At 39.5% G+C, this 19,853-nt stretch overlaps 1 protein-coding gene across 1 annotated transcript; it reads left to right on the forward strand.

The window, feature by feature from the left end:
• Positions 1-3: 3 nt before the first annotated feature.
• LOC104632088 (carbonic anhydrase 1) lies at positions 4-8,814 on the forward strand. The gene is given in 9 exon segments (XM_010297847.2): positions 4-504; positions 1,036-1,192; positions 1,407-1,483; positions 1,485-1,608; positions 2,785-2,903; positions 4,824-4,919; positions 5,812-5,874; positions 6,842-6,997; positions 8,172-8,814. Coding segments are annotated over 8 exon segments (783 nt in total). The 5' UTR covers positions 4-504; positions 1,036-1,155; the 3' UTR covers positions 8,283-8,814.
• Positions 8,815-19,853: the final 11,039 nt, after the last annotated feature.

Consider the following 19,853-nt stretch of genomic DNA (forward strand, 5'->3'; position numbering starts at 1 on the left):
ATAGTCTGTAAGAAAAACAGAAAAATGTCAACAGGTTCCATTTCTGCAACTCAGGATGACAAGGCAATGCTTACATAGTCTATGGTAAACCTTATTTTATATAGAAATAATTACTCCATACGCTCAGTTCAAATGGTTACAAATATAGATAATACCACAACTATTTAACTACGCTGCAGTACTTGTCAGGCATATGATCCTAAAAATACAATCCTGCTTTCAAGCACGTATGAGACAGAGTTTAAGCCAGGAAAAAATCCCATATGTATTAGTTGAACTTAGCTTTAAAACAGAGAGTCAGAGCATGGTATCTTACTACTGAAGAAGTGATTGTGTGTAAATATTCTTGAACTACAAGATAGATAGGACCTGCTTCAGGAGAAAACTTTGGAAGTTGGACTTCAATCAAGCACTTAATCAGGTATCAGTCCCCAAGAAGATTGCCTTTACGATTCCCAGCAGTACCAAAATGGCTTAAGGCCATTCCCAAAACTTCTGAAACTGGTAGGACTTAGTAGGCTTTGGACTTCCTTTTTTATTAATGAGAGCATTGCTAGTCATATTAATGTAATATTTAAGAATATATTGATCATCTTGTTGCATATTGATACTGTTATTTGTTTTCCACCACAAAAAGCTACTGAGATTGTCTATTTTTTAGTGAATGTCAAAATTAATGTTCTAAAATCTACTCATTGTCATAAATCATTGACATGGATTTTCAAAAATGCTGAGTGTCCATTGCTTTCTGTGTAGTCTGCACTTTTATACCATAATTATCCTTGGGATTGCGAAGATTTAGTGTAAAGGTCTTTGGACAACATTTCAACAGTTAGAATGATGTATATTTTAATTTGGCATCTAACTTTCATCTATCTTAATATAAGTACTGAATCTAAAAGTAAACCAATTGCAAACCACACTGTTTCCTTATTGCAATCCTTTCTCTTATCACAGTTTCTCATGCCATTCTGAAATCATATGAAATCAATAAAGGTTGGTTAGAAAATATTACTGTCTTTACTGTTTAAGCAGGCATATAAAAGCCCAGATGTAAGTTAGAAATTCAGAAGAAAATCAAATCAGAGAACTTAACACCTTTCATTAGCACCAGTAATTTCTCTTTAAAGATGACTGCCTTGCAAGAAGAAGAAAATGGCAAGTTTGAACTGGACTTATCAAGGCAACAATGGTAAAAGCTATCTTTGATAGAAAATCAGATTTATTTATAATGTATTTAATATTCCTTTCTTTTCCTTATAAAAATTCTTCAGAATTACATGGATTATTAATATATCGAGTATCTGTATTATGTATACAAATGATTCTAAGGGAAAGTGTCATGAATTCAGTATTGGTACAGAATTTGAAGTAGGAAACTTCCAGTATTTATTTACTTTGCCTAGGACCTGACCATTGGCACAAGTTATACCCTATTGCCAACGGAGACCGTCAATCTCCTATTGATATTAAAACCAAGGAAGTCAGAAAAAGATGCATCTCTGGAGCTTCTCCAGGTAATTTGGAAACCTTCCACATGCAAAGAGATTGTCAATGATGTTGGACATTCATTCCATGTGAATTTTGAGGATAAGGACAATCAATCAGGTTAGTAAAAAGGGGATCTGGAGAGGGGGGACATGAGATGCTTTCTCCATTCTCTTCTTCTCTAATTTATGAAGAAAACAAGACTAGTTGCCTTTCAAGAGTATTTTTATAGAGTTGCTTGCTAATTTTGTTATACTAGCTGGCAACACCATTTAAGTATCACAGAAGATCCAAATTATGTTCTTTAAAATTAGGACTTGTTGGCAAGTGTTCTTGTGCTAATGGCAAAAGGACTGGTAATTTCCCAGTAGGAAACCTCCAGGATAATCACTGATTTGGGGAGGGGAAGGTAGGAGAGAGTTTCTAAATACAGTTACTCAATTGTGCTGGGGGTTTGTTGTGGTTTTTTTCAATCAACATGGGGTGGGAGATTTATACTTATGTAAAGTGACAGTATAACTCCATATGGAATCACTCGGGACTAGGTTTGCCTCCTCAGAGAGTCTTATTACCTTGATAGCAAAGGAGGAGATTTCTTTGTGCTGATGTGTAGTATTGCAGATGCTGCAAGAACTCCAGGCACGTATATCTAAGCATCATGCACAATTACAGGTGCCTATCACCACACTGGTAATCAATACATATTTATGTGCTTGCAAGCAAGCAATTGATGGTAATGACCAATAAACAGTGTCAATAACATCCAAGTACACCCGGGGCATCTCATAATCTAAATTCAGAAAATATCAAGTACCTATAACTGTTACTTCTGTGAAGAAAGACACCTTTAAAATACTGTCATTAATAATACAAATTTTAGTGGGAAGTGAATTCCACGAGGTAGGACTGTTTCTTCTGCAGTTTTTAAAATCCAGTTACTGTTTCTGGATTTCTGCATTACTTTTCCTTTTGTTTTCTCTCTGGAGTAGAAGGTGTATTCACATATATATTTTACCTGAATTTTTGGAACTGTATCAGGGAGACATGCAGGTTTACTATAACCAATGCACCCATATACATACCTAGAATTAAAACCTTCAATAACTTTAGCTTAACTGCACAAACAGTTGGGAGTTTTTTTCTCCAAATGTTTAAAAATAATCTAATATGAAAACATGTTAACATGTTAACATGGAGAAAACTGCTTGCACGTTATAAAATCTTTGAAATCTATAACTTGGCTGTCAGGAAGACTTTATTGATTGATGTTTTTACCTTATTTCATGCATTTTGCAGTGCTGACCGGCGGACCTCTCACTGGAACGTATAGATTGCGGCAGTTTCATTTCCATTGGGGCCAAACCGATGAGCAAGGCTCAGAGCACACAGTGGATGGAACGAAATATGCCTCAGAGGTAGAGTCAATGAAAGAAAAGTCAAAGTCATGTGTTCAAAGTCTGGTCACATACATCATCCCTAGGAAAAAAAATGCATACGTAGATAACTTTGGTAGTTATTTTATTTTGCAAAGGCAATAATCCCATCTCTAGGTGTGCGAAGTTGACTTTGCAAAAGCAAATTGGGTTTTGTGGTCAGTACTTATTAATCTAAATTTAGATAATCTAAATCCATATTTAAATAACCAAATAGGGCTGAAAGGGGAAGGTACAAAAATAGGTAACGTCTGCTAAATGTTAAAAAGTTAAGCTGTACAAGTATATTCATCTTAAAACTAAATCAGCTGCTTTTTAGAGTCTGCTCACCCAATGCCCCATTACAATTGTAGCTGAAGCTCCTCACAGGTACAAGCATGCTGATCACTGTAAGGTGGGCTTTTTTTCTGGCTGTTTAAGAACAGCAAATAAGAAGGAAACCCAGAAGAAATTAATGAAGAGAAAGAGGTAAAAAAAGTTATCATCTAGCAAGGGCCCCAGCAGCTGTCAAGTACACTAAATGTCTTCAGATAATGAAGCAAGGTCCATTTTACAAAAATTAAAAACCACCTCTAAAGTAACAGATTTTATTTGTTTTCCGGTGTCTTAGTGTCCTGCTAATAGTCATCAACATGCCAAAAACCAATTCATGTTCAATCCATGTAATGTTATCTTTGGCAGCTTTTTAGATTTTACAAACATTACAACATGACAATCTAATGAGATGGATTATACATTTTAAATTTGAGCATTAGGAACACACAGCCAAAAGAGTGTTCCTAATAGGAAATTTTCCGCTGTTGAGAATACTAAAGCTATCTCATTTGATACCGCCAAGATAAGAAAGGGGTGTCCCTTTAGAATTGCTTTCTGCCGTAAAATGATAGTGCACTTCAGCTGTGTTTAAGCAGCACGTGATTAAGTGTTTATTAGTTTGCTTTGAATCAATAGTTTAAAATATGTGGAAACAGTAAAGATGTTAAGTTGAAAAGACAGCAGTTCAGCTTTAAAAATACCAGGAATTTTTAAAAAATCTGATGTAAATCAGAATTTTAAAATTATGTGCATTATATGGTAATTTCCATATTCTGTCTCTATATTTTAGAATCTCCTCCTTCTATTTTAAACAGTTTTGATATTTTCTATGACCATGTTGCTGAAACATTATAGAAATAATCCTGAACTATTGCCATAGAGTTACATAGTTGCTAAGGAATTGCTAAGCATATTCATAGGTGAGAAGGCATTTAAAGAAATTATTATTATTTTCAAGCTCTGTAAGTTTTTGGAAATTTGTATTTCACACGAAAAATAGCTCAAGATATGTTAAGCAACATACTAGGATGAAAAAGTTCCTCAAAACTCTATTAAAGCAAATACTGTGAAACTGAAAAGTTGTTGAAATATCTATGTTGAATATAAACAACCCACAACTATGATGTTCATGGCCATACCATCAATCTTTTGCAGTAAATGGGACTATTGTGAATAAATATTGCACCATGTGTAATAAAGTGCTTACACTCCTCAAAATGCTATTTAATGTAGTACATTTTTAAAGACATGGAAATACAGGCATGCACAGGAGACTGTTAGCAATAGGGTTAGAAAAATATACGTCCCTTGTAAGTTGTGATTTTCCACATCTCTGTTTATTACCCCTAAATTGCTTTCAGGAATACGTGCAGTTCTGCCTACCCCTAGATAAAGCCTGAGCATGAGTCCTGACAATGCCAGGGCAATTCAGCAGAACACCGTAAGCCAGCAGGAGTTCACAAAAACATTCTCAGTTCCATGGTCAAACCCTAAGAGTGCAGAGTGGTGTTTCTAGCTATTTTACTCTACTTGCAGCATTTCTTTGTAATACAACCAGCAAAAATGATCCTGTCAATTGCTTTTTAGCTTCATCTTGTTCACTGGAATGTGGACAAGTATTCAAATGGAGCTGAGGCTTTCGACAAGCCGGATGGCTTGGCGATTGTCACTGTTTTCCTGAAGGTCAGTCACCGACATACTGAAAACACATGCGTCTCTCTTCCCTTTCCTTATCGAAACTGCAGTCAGTGATGAGGACTAGGAAAAACTTTGTGTTAAAACAGTGGAGGTGACTATCTCTTATCCTGATTTAGCCCATATTGCCAACTTTGCCCGAGCTTCTACATGGCTGTTTTACCCAAATCCCCATTTTATCCACAGAGCCTGCGAGAAGAGCTATACTTTAAAGCATGGGCACTAGTGAGCTTGTGGTGTTTCATCCACCGTTTTAACAGGCAATGCTCATACCTTTTGTGTTGGCTTTCCACTCCATTTACAGCGATGTGAACTTTCACAGAAAGGCAGCTTGAATCATGTGTGCTATTACTGCCTATCAATCAGAAAAGAAAATTCTGAATCAGAACTCCAAGAAATCTTGAATCCATGTACATGACATATTTAGCCTTTCAAAACCAACTGAGGCAGGAAAAATAATGCCTTAGCATTAAGGACTTTGTTATATTAAGAAAATATCATAAAATAATATTATATATTATTATATGCTGCTAAAATATAATTACTCATAGTTCACATTGCAAAAAGGATACCAGCAAAACTATCCCTCTGAATGCTTTCAAAGCAAATTTCAAGGATAAGCACATATGATCAAAGCAATCGTATACTTCTGAAACACAGATTATTTTCACACTACTGTTTGCATTAGTCTGCAACAACAGAAGCAAAATTTCCTGTTATTTCCTCAGAAGTTCTCAATTTTGTCTCATTCATAGTGGGTTTGCAAAGTTAAACTAAGCAACATTTATAAAGCATATTCTTATTCTTGATTCTGTTAGAATAAAACTATTGTTACTTATTTAGGAATTTTAAGTATTTTTTTTTTTTTTTTTATTTACAGCTTGGCTTATGCAATGAAAACCTGAAAGGTGTCTTGAAGGCCTTGGATTCAGTAAAGACTAAGGTAAACACCATGACAGCCTGATCATGATAATATACAGAGTAGTTAAATTAAAATCTACGCAGTCTCTCATCTGACTTCAGAGTAATGCAGGGGTTCAGATGAAGGAGGCTGTTGAACAACTGTGGGAGCCGAACGCATGATCCTGGACATGATTTTATGGGATCCCATAAAATATTTTGTATTGTTGGGGCTCCACCCTGTAGATAGCTATGGGCTTTTTGTGTAAGAGTAAGAGTACACAGTTCCTGATTCCTACCTAATCCTACGCTTCCGTGCATCTGTCTATTTTAAATTACCCCTGATGTCCATCACCAGCACAGCTTCACAATAACTTCATTAAAGGAAGGGAAAAAAGGGAAAAGAGATAACACTAGAACTGCACTTTTCTTAAGCTGTCTTGTAAGGCAGTGACTATTCCCACTAAGCATCTCATAAAGACACAAGATAAGCAGAGAGAGAATCTGAGTATCTGAATTTTGTGGAGCATGTTAAAAATACAATACAGCATCTCCCACAGGATTTTAAAAAGGAATGTAGGTTTTCACCCTGAACATACAAACATTATCAACATGTGTGAATCCTCCCTTTAGCCTCAACAGACAGCTGAAAATTAATTATACACTGAAGTGTTTTGCTTGTTCAGGAACACAGAGTTCAGTATAAAAAAACACAAAACTAAACACAACCCTTTAGTCAGTGACGATTGAATTCTTTGGCATCTGAAACCATTTGGGGGGGAAGTTGGTTTTTGGTTGGGGTTTTTTGAGTAACACTGCTCATTGTCAATGGTGCCAGCCTAGATGTGTCTCAGTGTCAACACCAGGGCGAGCAACTCACCTCTGATGCTATGAGAAAACACTAATCTTTTCAAATTATCTCCTCTGATTTAGGAACACACTCCCTTGTAGCCTAAGACATAAATCCTACCTTATTCATGGGTTTCATTAACCCAGCATATCTTCCACAGGGTAAGCAAGCTCCTTTTTCTGATTTTGATCCTTCAAGCCTACTGCCTAAATCCATGGATTACTGGACCTACAATGGCTCTCTGACTCATCCTCCCCTCCATGACAGTGTCATCTGGATTATCCTTAAAGAGCCAATTACTATCAGCTCAGAGCAGGTACGGTATGACAAGGAACAAGACCCTTCTTATCTTTTACCTTCAGGAACATTATCACTTTACATTGTATTGCTGCATTTTATTAGGCTTATTTGTCCCATTTTTACCGTAAAATGAGTACTACCTTTACACCAATTGTAAATTGCTCTTAATAAACACTTACGATTCTGCCTCAGCTGAGTTAGGCTACTCACATCTTACAAAGCCTTGTGGGAATTGAGATAAGATGACTTCAGATTGGCGGAGTTGCTGCCATTCCTCCAGGAAAGGTGATTTGCTTATTGAAACTTCTTTGCAGTGCTGTGTCTCCCAAAGCAGCAGTCAGGCAGAAAGCTGACATCTTCATTCCTACAAGACTCCCCAAAAGAAATTCGTGTTCTCATCAAATCTCAGCCAAAGACCTGCCTGAGCAGGAAGTTTTGTAATGTGTCACGATCAAATAGCCAGAGAATAGTTCTCCATTCAGTGCTATCACGGAGTGGTTAGGAGCTGCACCAACTGCTTTATTATTGCATTATTTCCTAATAATGTCTGTAGGACAAGCTAAATGTCCCTCATTGGCCTTATTGAGGTAAGTATTCTTTCTGTTCTAAACTCTCATGAAACTGTCTTATGCAGTTAAATTATTGCCACCTGTCCTTCCAAAGGTGTTTGAATTAATACCTTTCCAGATAAGGCTACTTTGAATCTTTGAAAATAAGAAATAAATTTGGTATTATGAAGATCCTTAATATTTGTTCAAGGTGTAATTAACTGGCTATTCAATGGATAAGGGACAGAAATTAAATAAATACAAATAGGTTGGCATAAAAAGCAATGTTTCAACAAAGTTAAATTAGTTCTATGGCATTGTATTTACTTTCACAATTGGTGAGATTTTTAATTTATCAAACCTCAGTTTTTTTACACAGGTGACAACACAATGGTACCAGCAGTGTCTGAAAGTTTCTATGATAGTTGGATATAAGGGTGAACAGGATATTCAAAGACAGTTGTTCATTCCAGTACTTCTGTGGCAGCATAAATCCTGACACACCACTGGATTAATTCAATATTATGAAGCTTAATTTTTTTAAAAAATAGCAAGTTAGAGGGGAAGTATAACAATTTCTCAATGACATGCAATATAAAAGTGAAAAGCTAAATATATCTCCTCCTTCCTTGCCCCATTTAGCTGGCTCAGTTCCGCACAATCCTGTCTTCTGCTGAAGGGGAAGCACCTTGTCCCATACTGAGCAATTACTGGCAACCCCAACCGCTGAAAGGCAGAGTGGTGAAAGACTAATTCCAGACAACCAAAGCAAATCTGGAGCACGGTCTGCTCATCAAGAGCAACACATCCAAACAAAGACTATGGAAAAATGTACCAAACATATGAGAACATGCATGTGTTCTCAGCTGCAATATCCCTGTCCTGGCAGAAGCTGTTGTTATTCACTATGGCATTCGGCTGGTGCTTTTACTGGAATTAATCTATATTCTTTTTGTGGTAGGCAACTATTCTGTTTTAACACATGAATTTTAACAATGAAATGTACTTAAAATTTTTTAATGAATCTTCACATTCCTTCTGATGTACTAAATAAACAATGGTGAAAAGAAGCAATTCAGAGTGAAATTAGTCAGTATTCAGCTTCCCATAAGGAGAGTTTATGCTACAGTATGAGATGTCTGGTTTTTTTTGCAATGAAATTGCTACTGCTAGTGGCAATTACTAATGGGTTATTGTTGATTTGGCTAATAAAAACTATTTCTTTTTCTAGTTTAGCTGATATACACCTGATTAGAATTAATAAAGGAACCTCTTTGAAATGAAAGTGCTATGCTATCAGTGTTTTAAACCAAATTCTGTGATAATTGCTGGTTTATTTCACTTGCAGATCTAATAAAGAATTATTAGACGTATGCCCATGGAAAAATAAAGCTGTACATTTAAGTGACACACTTACAGCACCAGTTTCTTGGGCAGAGCAGTACTCAGCTTTGCAAATGGCTCCAGCAGTGACAACTGATTTAATAGCCAGCAGTGGCAAAGGTCTGAAGAAGATAAAGTCACTCTACAAGGAACAACATAAAGCATTAGAACAGAAATGACATTTCCAGTTGACCTCATTATGTAACTTAAATGTTATTTGACTGAAATGACAAAGTACCTTCATTGAATTACACAGGTGACTATTATCTGTTGGGGTTTTGCAGCACATGTTGCTACAGATATAGTTTCTTCTATAACATTTATTTGCATGCCTTTGACTATACAGTAAAAGCAGTGCTGTAAACATTTACAGTTCCTCACACTTCCTCTATAATTACAGAAAAATTTCAAATCCATGTTCCAAACATATTCAAAAGCTGAATTGCTTTAAGTGCAAAATACCACCTCTGCTGCAGTCAGGTGGAGTCAGTGGGACATACTCCTAGGTCTACCTAGGTCCAACAACTGGATCAATAAAGCCTTGATCTGTGACTCGCCACCATAATGTAGTGGCAACAATCATCATACCAGAATATATGAAATGAATAACTAATTACTTGCCTCAATCAAATTATATTATACCCAGTTGGATTGTGTACCCTTGCTGCCTTGTGCCATTAGCCTGTAAAGCACGATGACAGAAGTCAGAACTCTCACTTAATTTGATACAATGCATTTGTAAGAAACACAATAAAATCATACCAAGACCTTTCTTTATTCCATTCCAAAACAGGTGCCACATTTATGGCTAACTTTCTGTATGAAATAGGTTTTGAGATATCACAAGCAATTTACACCTGAAAAAAAAGAGACGTCATTTAATCTTATTCTCCTAGTGTGAAACTAAAGGAAAAATTATTAATTGAAAGTGCAGAAGAGTAAGCACAAACTGCAGATAAGCACATGCAGCTAAAATGTAATAATTCAGCTCAGTCTTAGACCTCCACCTTTATGAACAAGAATCTCCCTTTTGTCAGAAAAGCTTCTTTTCCTAATAATATCAATCCCTGATGCAGAGTCATGAACAAAATGGGAGCTCACCCATGAGCATGGGAATGAGGAGCTCAGTATTGAAAAGCAGTCTCCACTTCTGTGATAATTAAAAAGCAGACAAGTCAACATTCAGCCAGATATTCCTGCTGTCCTCATCAACAACACCTATTCCTATTACCTTATTAAGGAAAGCTAGTAAAATGCCTCTTTCTGTTCATAAACTTACAAAAAGAATTACAAAGAGGCCAATACTTCCCTCAGGTAATTGATACCTTCTTAATGAAACCACACCACTTGTCTCTGCCTTAGTGAAACAACTGCATCATCCCTTTAACTGCCATGACCAAGAAGATAATAATTTTCACTCTTCTCAGTTCTCCAGAAAAAAATCTGATGGTACCTGTGGGAAAAGTAAGAACAGAGACACAGCTATATCACTTCAATTCATTTCAGAGGAGGCATCTTCCTTCTGATGGCAAAAAAAATAATTAAACTTCGCAAAGAGATCACAACAGGCACACATTTGGGAAATGGGAACAAATCTGTTAGGCAGAACAACAGCTTCCTGTACAGAGCTCTGTCATTCAGAGTCTCTTAAAAAAGCTAACCAGCATCCGGAGCTATATCTTGTAATTTCTCAGGTTTAGAGTGGGCCTGAGTTGTACAGCTGTGGGTTCAATCATTTGGAGACCTCTGCATGTGTGCACACAGCTGACAAGAAGCGGGCAGCTGGATCTACTGGTTTGTTTCAAGTTCATCTCTAACATAAATGACTTCACCCTGCTTCTTTTTGTGTAACTCCTTCGGAAAATCACTTTAATAAAATACAAGTGAAAATATCAAGTAGGAAAAACTTAAAATCAAATGGACCTGATTATGACAATGAAGAAAATGAATAAGCAATTCATGATCTAGAAAACGGTAAGACAAAGGCAATGTTGTTGACTTGATCAAGGAAAGGCAAGGTCATTTCATAGTATCTCTAGACTTTGACTACCAGTGGAGGAGAGATCTCTTATCTTTATAGCAAAGAAAGAGAGCAAAATACAAACAGGATTTTATTTTAGGACATAAAGCTATCACTATATTGACATCTAATGGTATTTACTGGCAATATAAAAGAGATGGAAAGGAAAATTACCAGGCAGGAGTCTGAATTGGTGGTTTCTCAATGCCAAAGACTGGAGGAAATTACACAGAAAAAAAAATAGTTTAAGTCTTATTTTAAGAATACCATTTCTGCCTTTTATCAGAATGAATTGTTTTCTCATTTGCTGCTCAGTATTTTATCCGTACAGAAAAATATTGGTATCTGTGTACTGTGTATCAATAGCCAAACCCCACAATAAATCACCTCTAGTCCCAAAAGACAGAGAAGTCGGCAAATGCAAGGTACCACAGACACATCTAAAGAACTTCTGCTAAGCTGCTTCTCACCTTGCAAAGATGTTCAAAATAAAGTATCTCTGCTAAAATAAAGTTCCCTGGTGTAGCTCTACAGCTGTGAAAAAGTAGTTAACACTTAGCATTTAGCATCTGATCAGCAGAATGGGGTTCAGGTCAGGCTCCAGCAACCCCTTCCATCTTGATCTCTGCTGGGCACGTTAACTAGGACTCCTCTGTTGGGGTTATAAGACAAAATTGGGTTGGTTAATGTTCCACGTTCATTTTTTCTTTCGAAAATCTTTCCTAATCCAACTTTTCCCTCATGTTGAGGGAAGAAGTGTATTGTTATAAACACAAAGGTGTCATCTGATAAGTGTGCTTTGAGAATGCCCAGGTAAAGCCCTGTAGATGAGATGATAGCCTGAGGAGGCCTAGTTAATAGCTCCTGATACAGCTTAGGGATCTCACTGTAGGGTCTCTAGATCTTTTGGAAAAGGAAGGACCTTGCACAAGAAGTCTCACTTCTTTTGTAGGACTTTCTGGGAGTCCTCTACATCTTTGATTCCATCTCTAATAGGTGCAGCAATGCAGGGCTGCAGTGCTAAGCAAGCCCAGTGGCATGGGATGGAAAATGCAGGGCTTGGAAGCAGCAACAACACTGGGCAGTGGAAGAAACCACTCGAAACTGAAGTCAGTCACAGCAGACCATTTAGAAAATCTCCAGATGTAATATTACATCTTGAAACTTTAAAAATTGTTTTTCAAGCAAAACTGCTTGTCAAAATCAACACATTAACTAGCTATTCTGAATTTCTTGATTGCGTTATTTATCAAAGAAAAGAAAAGAAAAGAAAAGAAAAGAAAAGAAAAGAAAAGAAAAGAAAAGAAAAGAAAAGAAAAGAAAAGAAAAGACTGCTGAAAAAATCTCACCAAGATTTTGCTGCCCATGTTATGGTAATGCAAAATAGCTTCCTTGCATGCCTTATTCAAGTTTTTCTGCATTAACACAGAGCTCAAATAAAATGCATTTAATTTTGACTGCTTAAGCCATTAAGTCTTTTGCAATGCTCTGAGGTAGCCAAGAACTCACACCATAAAAACTTTTAAATCAACAAACTAAATTGTGCCACAAAGTTAACTGTAATGTAGGAAAAAATGCACCTGTGGGATTGTCTTCATGCCAGTACAGTATACCGTGACTAATTTCTGTAAGGGCTATCCGTTGCGGCGCTAAGTCAGCCAAAGGTGTAGGGTTCCTCTCAGAAGGGTGCTAAAGGAGCCTGGGTGACAACGAGGCACCTGCTTCCCAAGGGACCAAGTGCCCTTCGTCCCCAGGGCGTCCTGGTGGCTTCCAGCAGACGGGCAAAGGCTGGTGCTGCCGCAGGACACCGGCCTGCCAGGCTCTGCAGAGCCCGAGCGGATGCAGGACCAAGCTGTGCCGTTTTGGGAGCAGTGACAGCAGCAGCACTTTCTGTTCCCGCAGCCCGAAACGAGCACTTCCCTCATCGCCAAACTATCGCCACCTGATGATCCCCTTTTAGATATCCATTACGATCACTGCCTATTTTGTCTGTGGAGAGCTACTGCTCACATTTGGATAAATCTGTGAAATTGAGAGGCCGGAATATCTTATCCCTGATATTCACTGTATCAGGCACTGTGTAGCCTCTGCTTAATTTTCTCACAAATACAGACACAGACTCCAGGGTGGAAGTTTAAGAGCGAGCTGGGGAAAGCCCCAAGCTTCCCTCTCTTTTCCCACCTGGGGGTGAAATCAGCTTCATTCCTCACATACCTGTTGAACAGCTCTTACCCCTCCTCAGGACACCCGTGAGCTTAAATCTATCCTGCCCAAGCAAGAGAAACCTGAGGATGGCCAAGGGGTGACCCAGCGTGTTGCGTACCCGGCGGCTCTTGGCACGTGTCGCTCGGCGGGACGATGGCTGCCGGGACGACTCCTCAGTAACCAGACACGGCGGGGCAGGGGGCAGCCTGTGTCTGCCGAAATGCTGCCACAGGGCACGGCCGGGGACCAGGGCCCTGGCTGCAGCCGCATCACTGAATTCAGCCCCAGCGGAGCCCGCTGGCCACCGCGCTCACCCCTGCGTGGACAAGAGCTGACTTTGTCAGCATTGGATAAGACAGTTTCCTAAGCAGCATTTTTGACCTTTTGGTCACAAAAACATCAGATCAGCACAGAAATCCTGGTGGCACAAGGATGCGTTTTTTTGAGACATCAGAAATTTGATTTGTGGTGATGATTTGGCCTGCTCTTATTCTCACTGAAATCTTTAGCAAACTGCCCGTCGACTGAAGTTGAACAGGATAAAGCAGTAAATGAGATTGAAAGAATGGAAAAAAAGAGTGTCTGGCATGACAAAATCTAATGCAGCAAAACCTCATCTCTATCTGGGACATTCAGTTACCAGAGCAATGTAATAGTGTGAATCAATATAAAAGACCAAGTCATGCACTGCCAATACTTTTGTAAATGAATGTACCCTCTCCTGCCCTGCTGTAAATTCAGCTGGAGGGGTGTTAATCAGGAGAGAGCCGAGGGCCAGGGCAATCTGGTCATCTGGGACGCCCCTTGAAACCAAACTGCTTCCTCACGATAAGGAGCCATTAACCCTTGGCACACCAACAACGTGCCATCAGGAAACGTTTAGATTTACCCTTGAAAAATGTGTGAGGGCAGATTTGGTAGTAGTGGCACAAAAAGCTGTCAGCAACTGATGCAATAGGACCACCCTTGTCTTATCGGGAAGTTCCCCATCAAGAAGAGCAAGGAGGGGGACATCCACAGCCGCTTCTGTGCAAGTGATTGGGCTTCCCTGCAGTCCTCTGGGGGAGGCCAGATCTGGACATCCCCCTCCTTCCCTCACCAAACTGTGCGCTCTTCCATTGATTCCCACTGTTGTGAAGTGTGGTCTAACATCCTTCCACAGAACCTTATTTCTTAATTATATTCATGGAACCATAGAGGCCGTTTCTGCAATGGCAACATACTTTGGAGGCATGGTCTAATGGAGCCATTGTGTCTTCCGTCTGTGAAAATGCACATATGCAAAAGGAATGCCTGAAACAGTCACAGTCCAACTATGCAGAGCGCTTTCAGCCCTTCAACAAGTCCTGCAGGACTACCATTAGGCAGGATTTTACAAGGCTGCCAGCTAAGAAAGTTGCATTTTGCATTTCAATTACACATCCCACAGCAAAATTTGTAACATGGATTCTTCTGATATTGGGCCAAAGGAGAGAAAGGCTCTAGGAAAAGCGTCCAAACAGCTTTAGATAATTATTGCAAAAGAAAGTTCTGGCAAGACCTACAGAATTGTTTCCTATTTCACTCATTGTACCCTGCTTCTGGCCTCCTAGGTTTCCCTGGTATGAACATTGCTGACCTATCCTGTGATCCTTTAGCCCTCCTTCCAAGTATTTGTCGTATGCATATTTCTTTCTTCAAGTGACATTTTAACTCATTTGAGCATATCTGATTGATGAGAGGGAGGTGGAGAACAGATACTTGGCTCAAGCACTTGCAAAACCAGATACTTATGTACAGAAGATCAAGCTCTAGACCTGTTTCTGAAATCTCATTTCTCTGATACTACAGCAAGTTGGGCCAGTTGTGAAAGGAGCATAGCCTGAATTAAAATAAATGATTCAACAGAACAATATTGTAAGCATAAAGGACTATATATTAAAATCTAATTGTGTTCAAGGCTGTGACATACACAGCGTTCATACACATGTTCTTCTGTAGATCTACAAGCATACAGGGATATAGTTATTCCAATGGGATGGTGAGCCTAATGATAAGATTCAGCAGCTACTCCTGAGCCCTTGTTCCCAAAGGTTATGCTTTGAAATCTCTAAACATCACAACAGAAGTGATCCAGCTTGCCACAGGGCAGGAGCTTCCATTAACTAGGAGATCTCTTAGGTAGTCAGTACTTCAAGGAAATTAAAAGCTTCTTTTTAAATGGCTAAACAAGGAGCTAAGTACCAGTTTGAAAATACTGACATGATGTGACTACTGCAAAACCACAAAGAAAAGTGGTGCAAAGTTAGGAAAAGAACAGAGTTTCTGTGCAGGGCTCCCGTGGCTCAGTCCCCTAGAGCAGACCTCCCATTAAAACACAGCTTTCCAAAACCACCTCACACCGCTCTCCCTGAGACAGATACGTGCCCTGCCCCTGGCCTAAAGTCAAGTCCTTCTACACATCCAGTTTTCCAGGCTGCAAACCAGAAGGCTCCTCTTTTCTTATAGAGAAAAAAGAGGGGGGTCAATTTCTAATTGCCTCTGTCCTCCTTAATTTCACCTGCATGCTCCTGGCTTTGACCACAGGACCTGTTGGTTCTAGTTTGACCACACACCTACCAAAGATGGTGGCTGTTTCCATAGTTACATCAGCATTCACTTATGTGCTGGCTTCTGTGACACAAAAGTCACAAAAACATTGAATTTCTGCTGAAAGACAACAGACAAATGAACAGAACAAGCATTAATGCACCCGTTTTGCAAATCAGGAGAGGCACAAGAAAGGCTTACAATAGGGTTCAGAAGATGCATTTTGGCACCTATAATGAACCTTAGGGTGAATGCCAGTGGCTAAATTCAGTAGAGAACTCCAGAAAGTGGATGCCAGCCTGCCTCTCTCATTTACGAGACATCTAAATACCACTGTCGCGCAGGAATGCCGCACGCAATGGTGCCCACGCAGCAACCAGCTTATGGAGACTTAAGTGTCCAGACCGAGTGGGGACAAGGTGTCACACAGCTGCTCCAGTGGGATTCAGAAAGGAGAGTGGTGCTGGTGAAGCCCTGGGTCACACTGCCGCACATGGCACTCCTAGCACACCCCACAAGTGTTAGCTGTGCCCGTACGAGCAACTGGAGAGACACAGGACTTAGTCATGGTCAAGTGGAAGCTCCCCAGCATGGTATTAGCAAACATCAGCCAGAGTTCTCTGCAACAGGGCCTGGACCAGGTGAAATGATGGTTCCCAACAGACCATATGGAGGAAGGTACACAGGAAGTTCAGCTGTACAGACTCAGGACATGTTACAGCACTTGTTCCAGGACCAGAAAGCGGGCCCTAGCTTGTTTTATTTACCAAGATAGGTATTAAGTTCACTGCACAGCAGATATGCTCGATTTCCCTCTGGAAAAGCAGGGATGTTGGTACTTAACACACTCATTCAATAAGTTGGTGGCTTTTCCCTGCTGAGCCTGGGCGATCCCTGTTGCCTCTGCAAGTGCCCTGACGGGCAGGCTTTGAACCAGCTACACTGGTTTTTAACATGAACTCTTCACTGCTGGAACTGGGTAGGACTTACATTGTGGGTGTGATATGCCTCTCTGTAGACTCAGAAAATAAAGTGATAGCAGCAAGAATATGTAGCTAAATTATTTCTTTTTAGCTCTCTAGCCCTTCATTTGGTTAGTGGTTTTATACCTTGGCTGGGTAGCTTTTTCCCTGCCAAATGAGAAAGGTAACTCTTAGTGCCAGTAAGAAGCATTAGCTAATGTTTGTACAGTGCCTACCAACGCAAGAGTGCTAAGTACTAGAAGTGAAGCACATCTTAGCACTCAAAGACCTACATGCTGAATAGTTGACCCAGTGCCCAGACTGGGACAACTACTGACTCTAAAGAGGCTGAGCATAACCTTAAGCCATAAGAGAAAAGAAGTACAGTACAGACACATAAGTAACAGCGTGTAAAGCACAACTAAACAGCAAGACACACTTTTCAGAAAATGAAACAAGTTTCTCTATTTCAATACCAAGCAGTTCAGTCAGTCACATTTTCCTCTTGCAGGAATTACTAGATGCAAGATAAAATTCTTTATTTTAATCTTTTTTTTAAAATCTCAACCCAGTTTAGTAGGAGCTTAGTGCAAATGACTCTACAAACACCCCTGAACACATTGTCATGACGCAATACACCAGTCACTAGGGAAAAGTGAAGCACAATCATGAGACTTCTGTATTATTTAAGCAGTATCACACCCAAGCAGTGTGTATAGCCAAGTGCTGTTCAGCTCTGATATCCTGGGTGTTCCCACTTCGCTATGAGATGGCCGTGCTGCAGGGCCAGATTACTACATTACTTCCTGATTGCCGTAACCCAGAGGTGGGGGCAGTGTGGATTGTGTATACCCTCTGTACACTGATGCAGAGGGTGAAATCCAGACCAGTAAAAATGACAGTTACTGAATAAATTAAAAAGAAAGAAAATAAAGCAGCAGGCCAGAAAATAACATTTTGGTAGTGCATTTTCCTGTCCATAACTACAACTCCCATCTTTCTGTAATCACAAAGATCTTTTTCCAGTTAACACACATTTACTATGAGCTTGTGTGAACTGAGAAACCTGCCTTAAGTCCTAGCAGTGATACTTAGATATCTCATATCAGAGAGACAGGTAGGCAAATGCATTCTGGAACCTCACGCGACGAGTGAGGTGAGCATGATTCCAGGGCTGAAGTGAGGACCACCACTCATCTGAATCAGTTGGGAAAATGGAGCAGAAACTGGTTTCAAATAACTGGTCAGATTTTCTATATGAATCTTTACTGTTCACTTTGCAAAAAAAACCTGCTCAGTGATGATTACCTACGCTCAGTTGTATTTTTGGCACGTGTGAATTTGTCCTTCCATGGAGCTTGTTCTCAGAGCTTCAGGTGCTGGCAGAGTCTGACCTGCTGCCCATGCCCTGCCCAGTGGCTTTCCCTGCAGGGACGTCCAGCTAAGCCAGAACATGCTGGACCTACAGAGCCTGCTTAGTAGCACTGACAGACATGCAATGTCCAGGGTGCCTGTACACAAATGACTTAGATACTATTTTTTTATTATTTTTTTTAATGCCTGGTGAAACTTCCAGCTAGAAGAAAACACAGAAAAATTTACCTTGCTTCTATAGTGGTTGTTTCTGGCATGTTACTTTTCGGCATGTGTGGAACTACATGATGGTACTTGCTTACGGAAAATGGGAGTGTTTAAATGCACAGATTCACCCAAATATGATCTTTTAAATCTGAACGTCTTTTGTTATGTATCTGAAAGTAATCCTTTTTTTCATCATCCTTGTTTCACTTCTAAAAAAGGGAGTAAATCACAATGCACAGCAAATCCCTAATACCTGGGTTACATTGCATACTCTTCTTCCACAGACTGAGAGACTTCAGGACACCGTGGCTGTTATTCGCGCTGTTGTGTCAGTGTGAAGGTGACACCCAGAGCATTGCTTTATTTACAGTGACATCTACCGGCAAAAGCAATCTGCAAAAGGGCCTCTTTTTCTGTTAGGTTTTTCAGCATTCATGCTCCTACCTTTGGCATTTTTCAGCATCTTCTTCACATTTCACCGCTCAGTTGTTCACAGTCTGTTCAGTGTTTTAGATTATTGAATATAGTTTAGTCTGTTATCATATTTTCAAACCCAATATCCCTGTCCTCAATCGATCATCAGTCTATCTCCAGAGTATATGTCAAAACAGAGGAAGATTTTTGTATGACCAGCACTGTTTGCTGGTGCCTGTCAGAGAGCTGGGCATCTCCAGCATCCAGGAGACACAGCTTCTGCTGAGGTAGCTTCATCTCAACATTGTATATTTAGCATTCCCATATACCTACCTACTGAACATAGCTATCACTGAACCATCCACACCAAAACCGAAGCGGCTCTGGGCATGGGACCTTGTCTGCAGACTTCAGGAGGCTGGTGGAGTCCAGCGTCAGCTCAATTCCGTAGTACTCAACAGAATCTGCTGTGGTCTAGAGTCTTCCGCCAGCTCTTCCGGTATATTCTACGGTGTATATGTGTATATGTACACATACATATATATACACACATAACATGTATATAGTATATTGTGTATCTACTGATAAACATATATACAGAGAGAATATAAATAGTTTAGTATAGTTGCTAAACATTTTAGGAAAAATATCTAGGAACAGTAATTACATTAACGCCATCAGACTGTGAGTACGGAAGAGAATATTTCAAGGATTTGTTCGGGATAGCTGCTGAAAATACTACACACCGTGTTACAGCTACTCAAATAATGTTAATAAATAGTGGTTTGCTTTTATTTTGCCATATATAGTTATTGCTATGTATCAGCCCGTTCAAAACTAATTCAGTCAAACAGATTTGCTGCAATAGACATTCATGAAAGGCCTTGTTCTGGGCTTTGCTTCTGGCTTTGTTCTTCTTACGAAGGTCCCCTGAACCAGTCATGAAGATGAGCTAAATTATTCTGAGAGATTCAAGGTTTCTTTTGGGCATTGGGCCAACAGGCTGGAAGTTCTTTGGCTAGTCTCTGCAGGCATTTTTAACAGACTTCAAAATTAATATTTTGTTGAATAACACCGTACCATTACTCCTGTATTATTTAGTTTGACACAACAGTAAGATATTGCTCTTCCTCATAACGGTATTTGCAGTGAACTAGGTAACAAATACTATTTAAATAATCTTCGGCAATT

The sequence above is a fragment of the Balearica regulorum genome, chromosome 2 (genome assembly GCF_011004875.1).
Source record: "Balearica regulorum gibbericeps isolate bBalReg1 chromosome 2, bBalReg1.pri, whole genome shotgun sequence".
Classification (NCBI taxonomy): Eukaryota; Metazoa; Chordata; class Aves; order Gruiformes; family Gruidae; genus Balearica; species Balearica regulorum.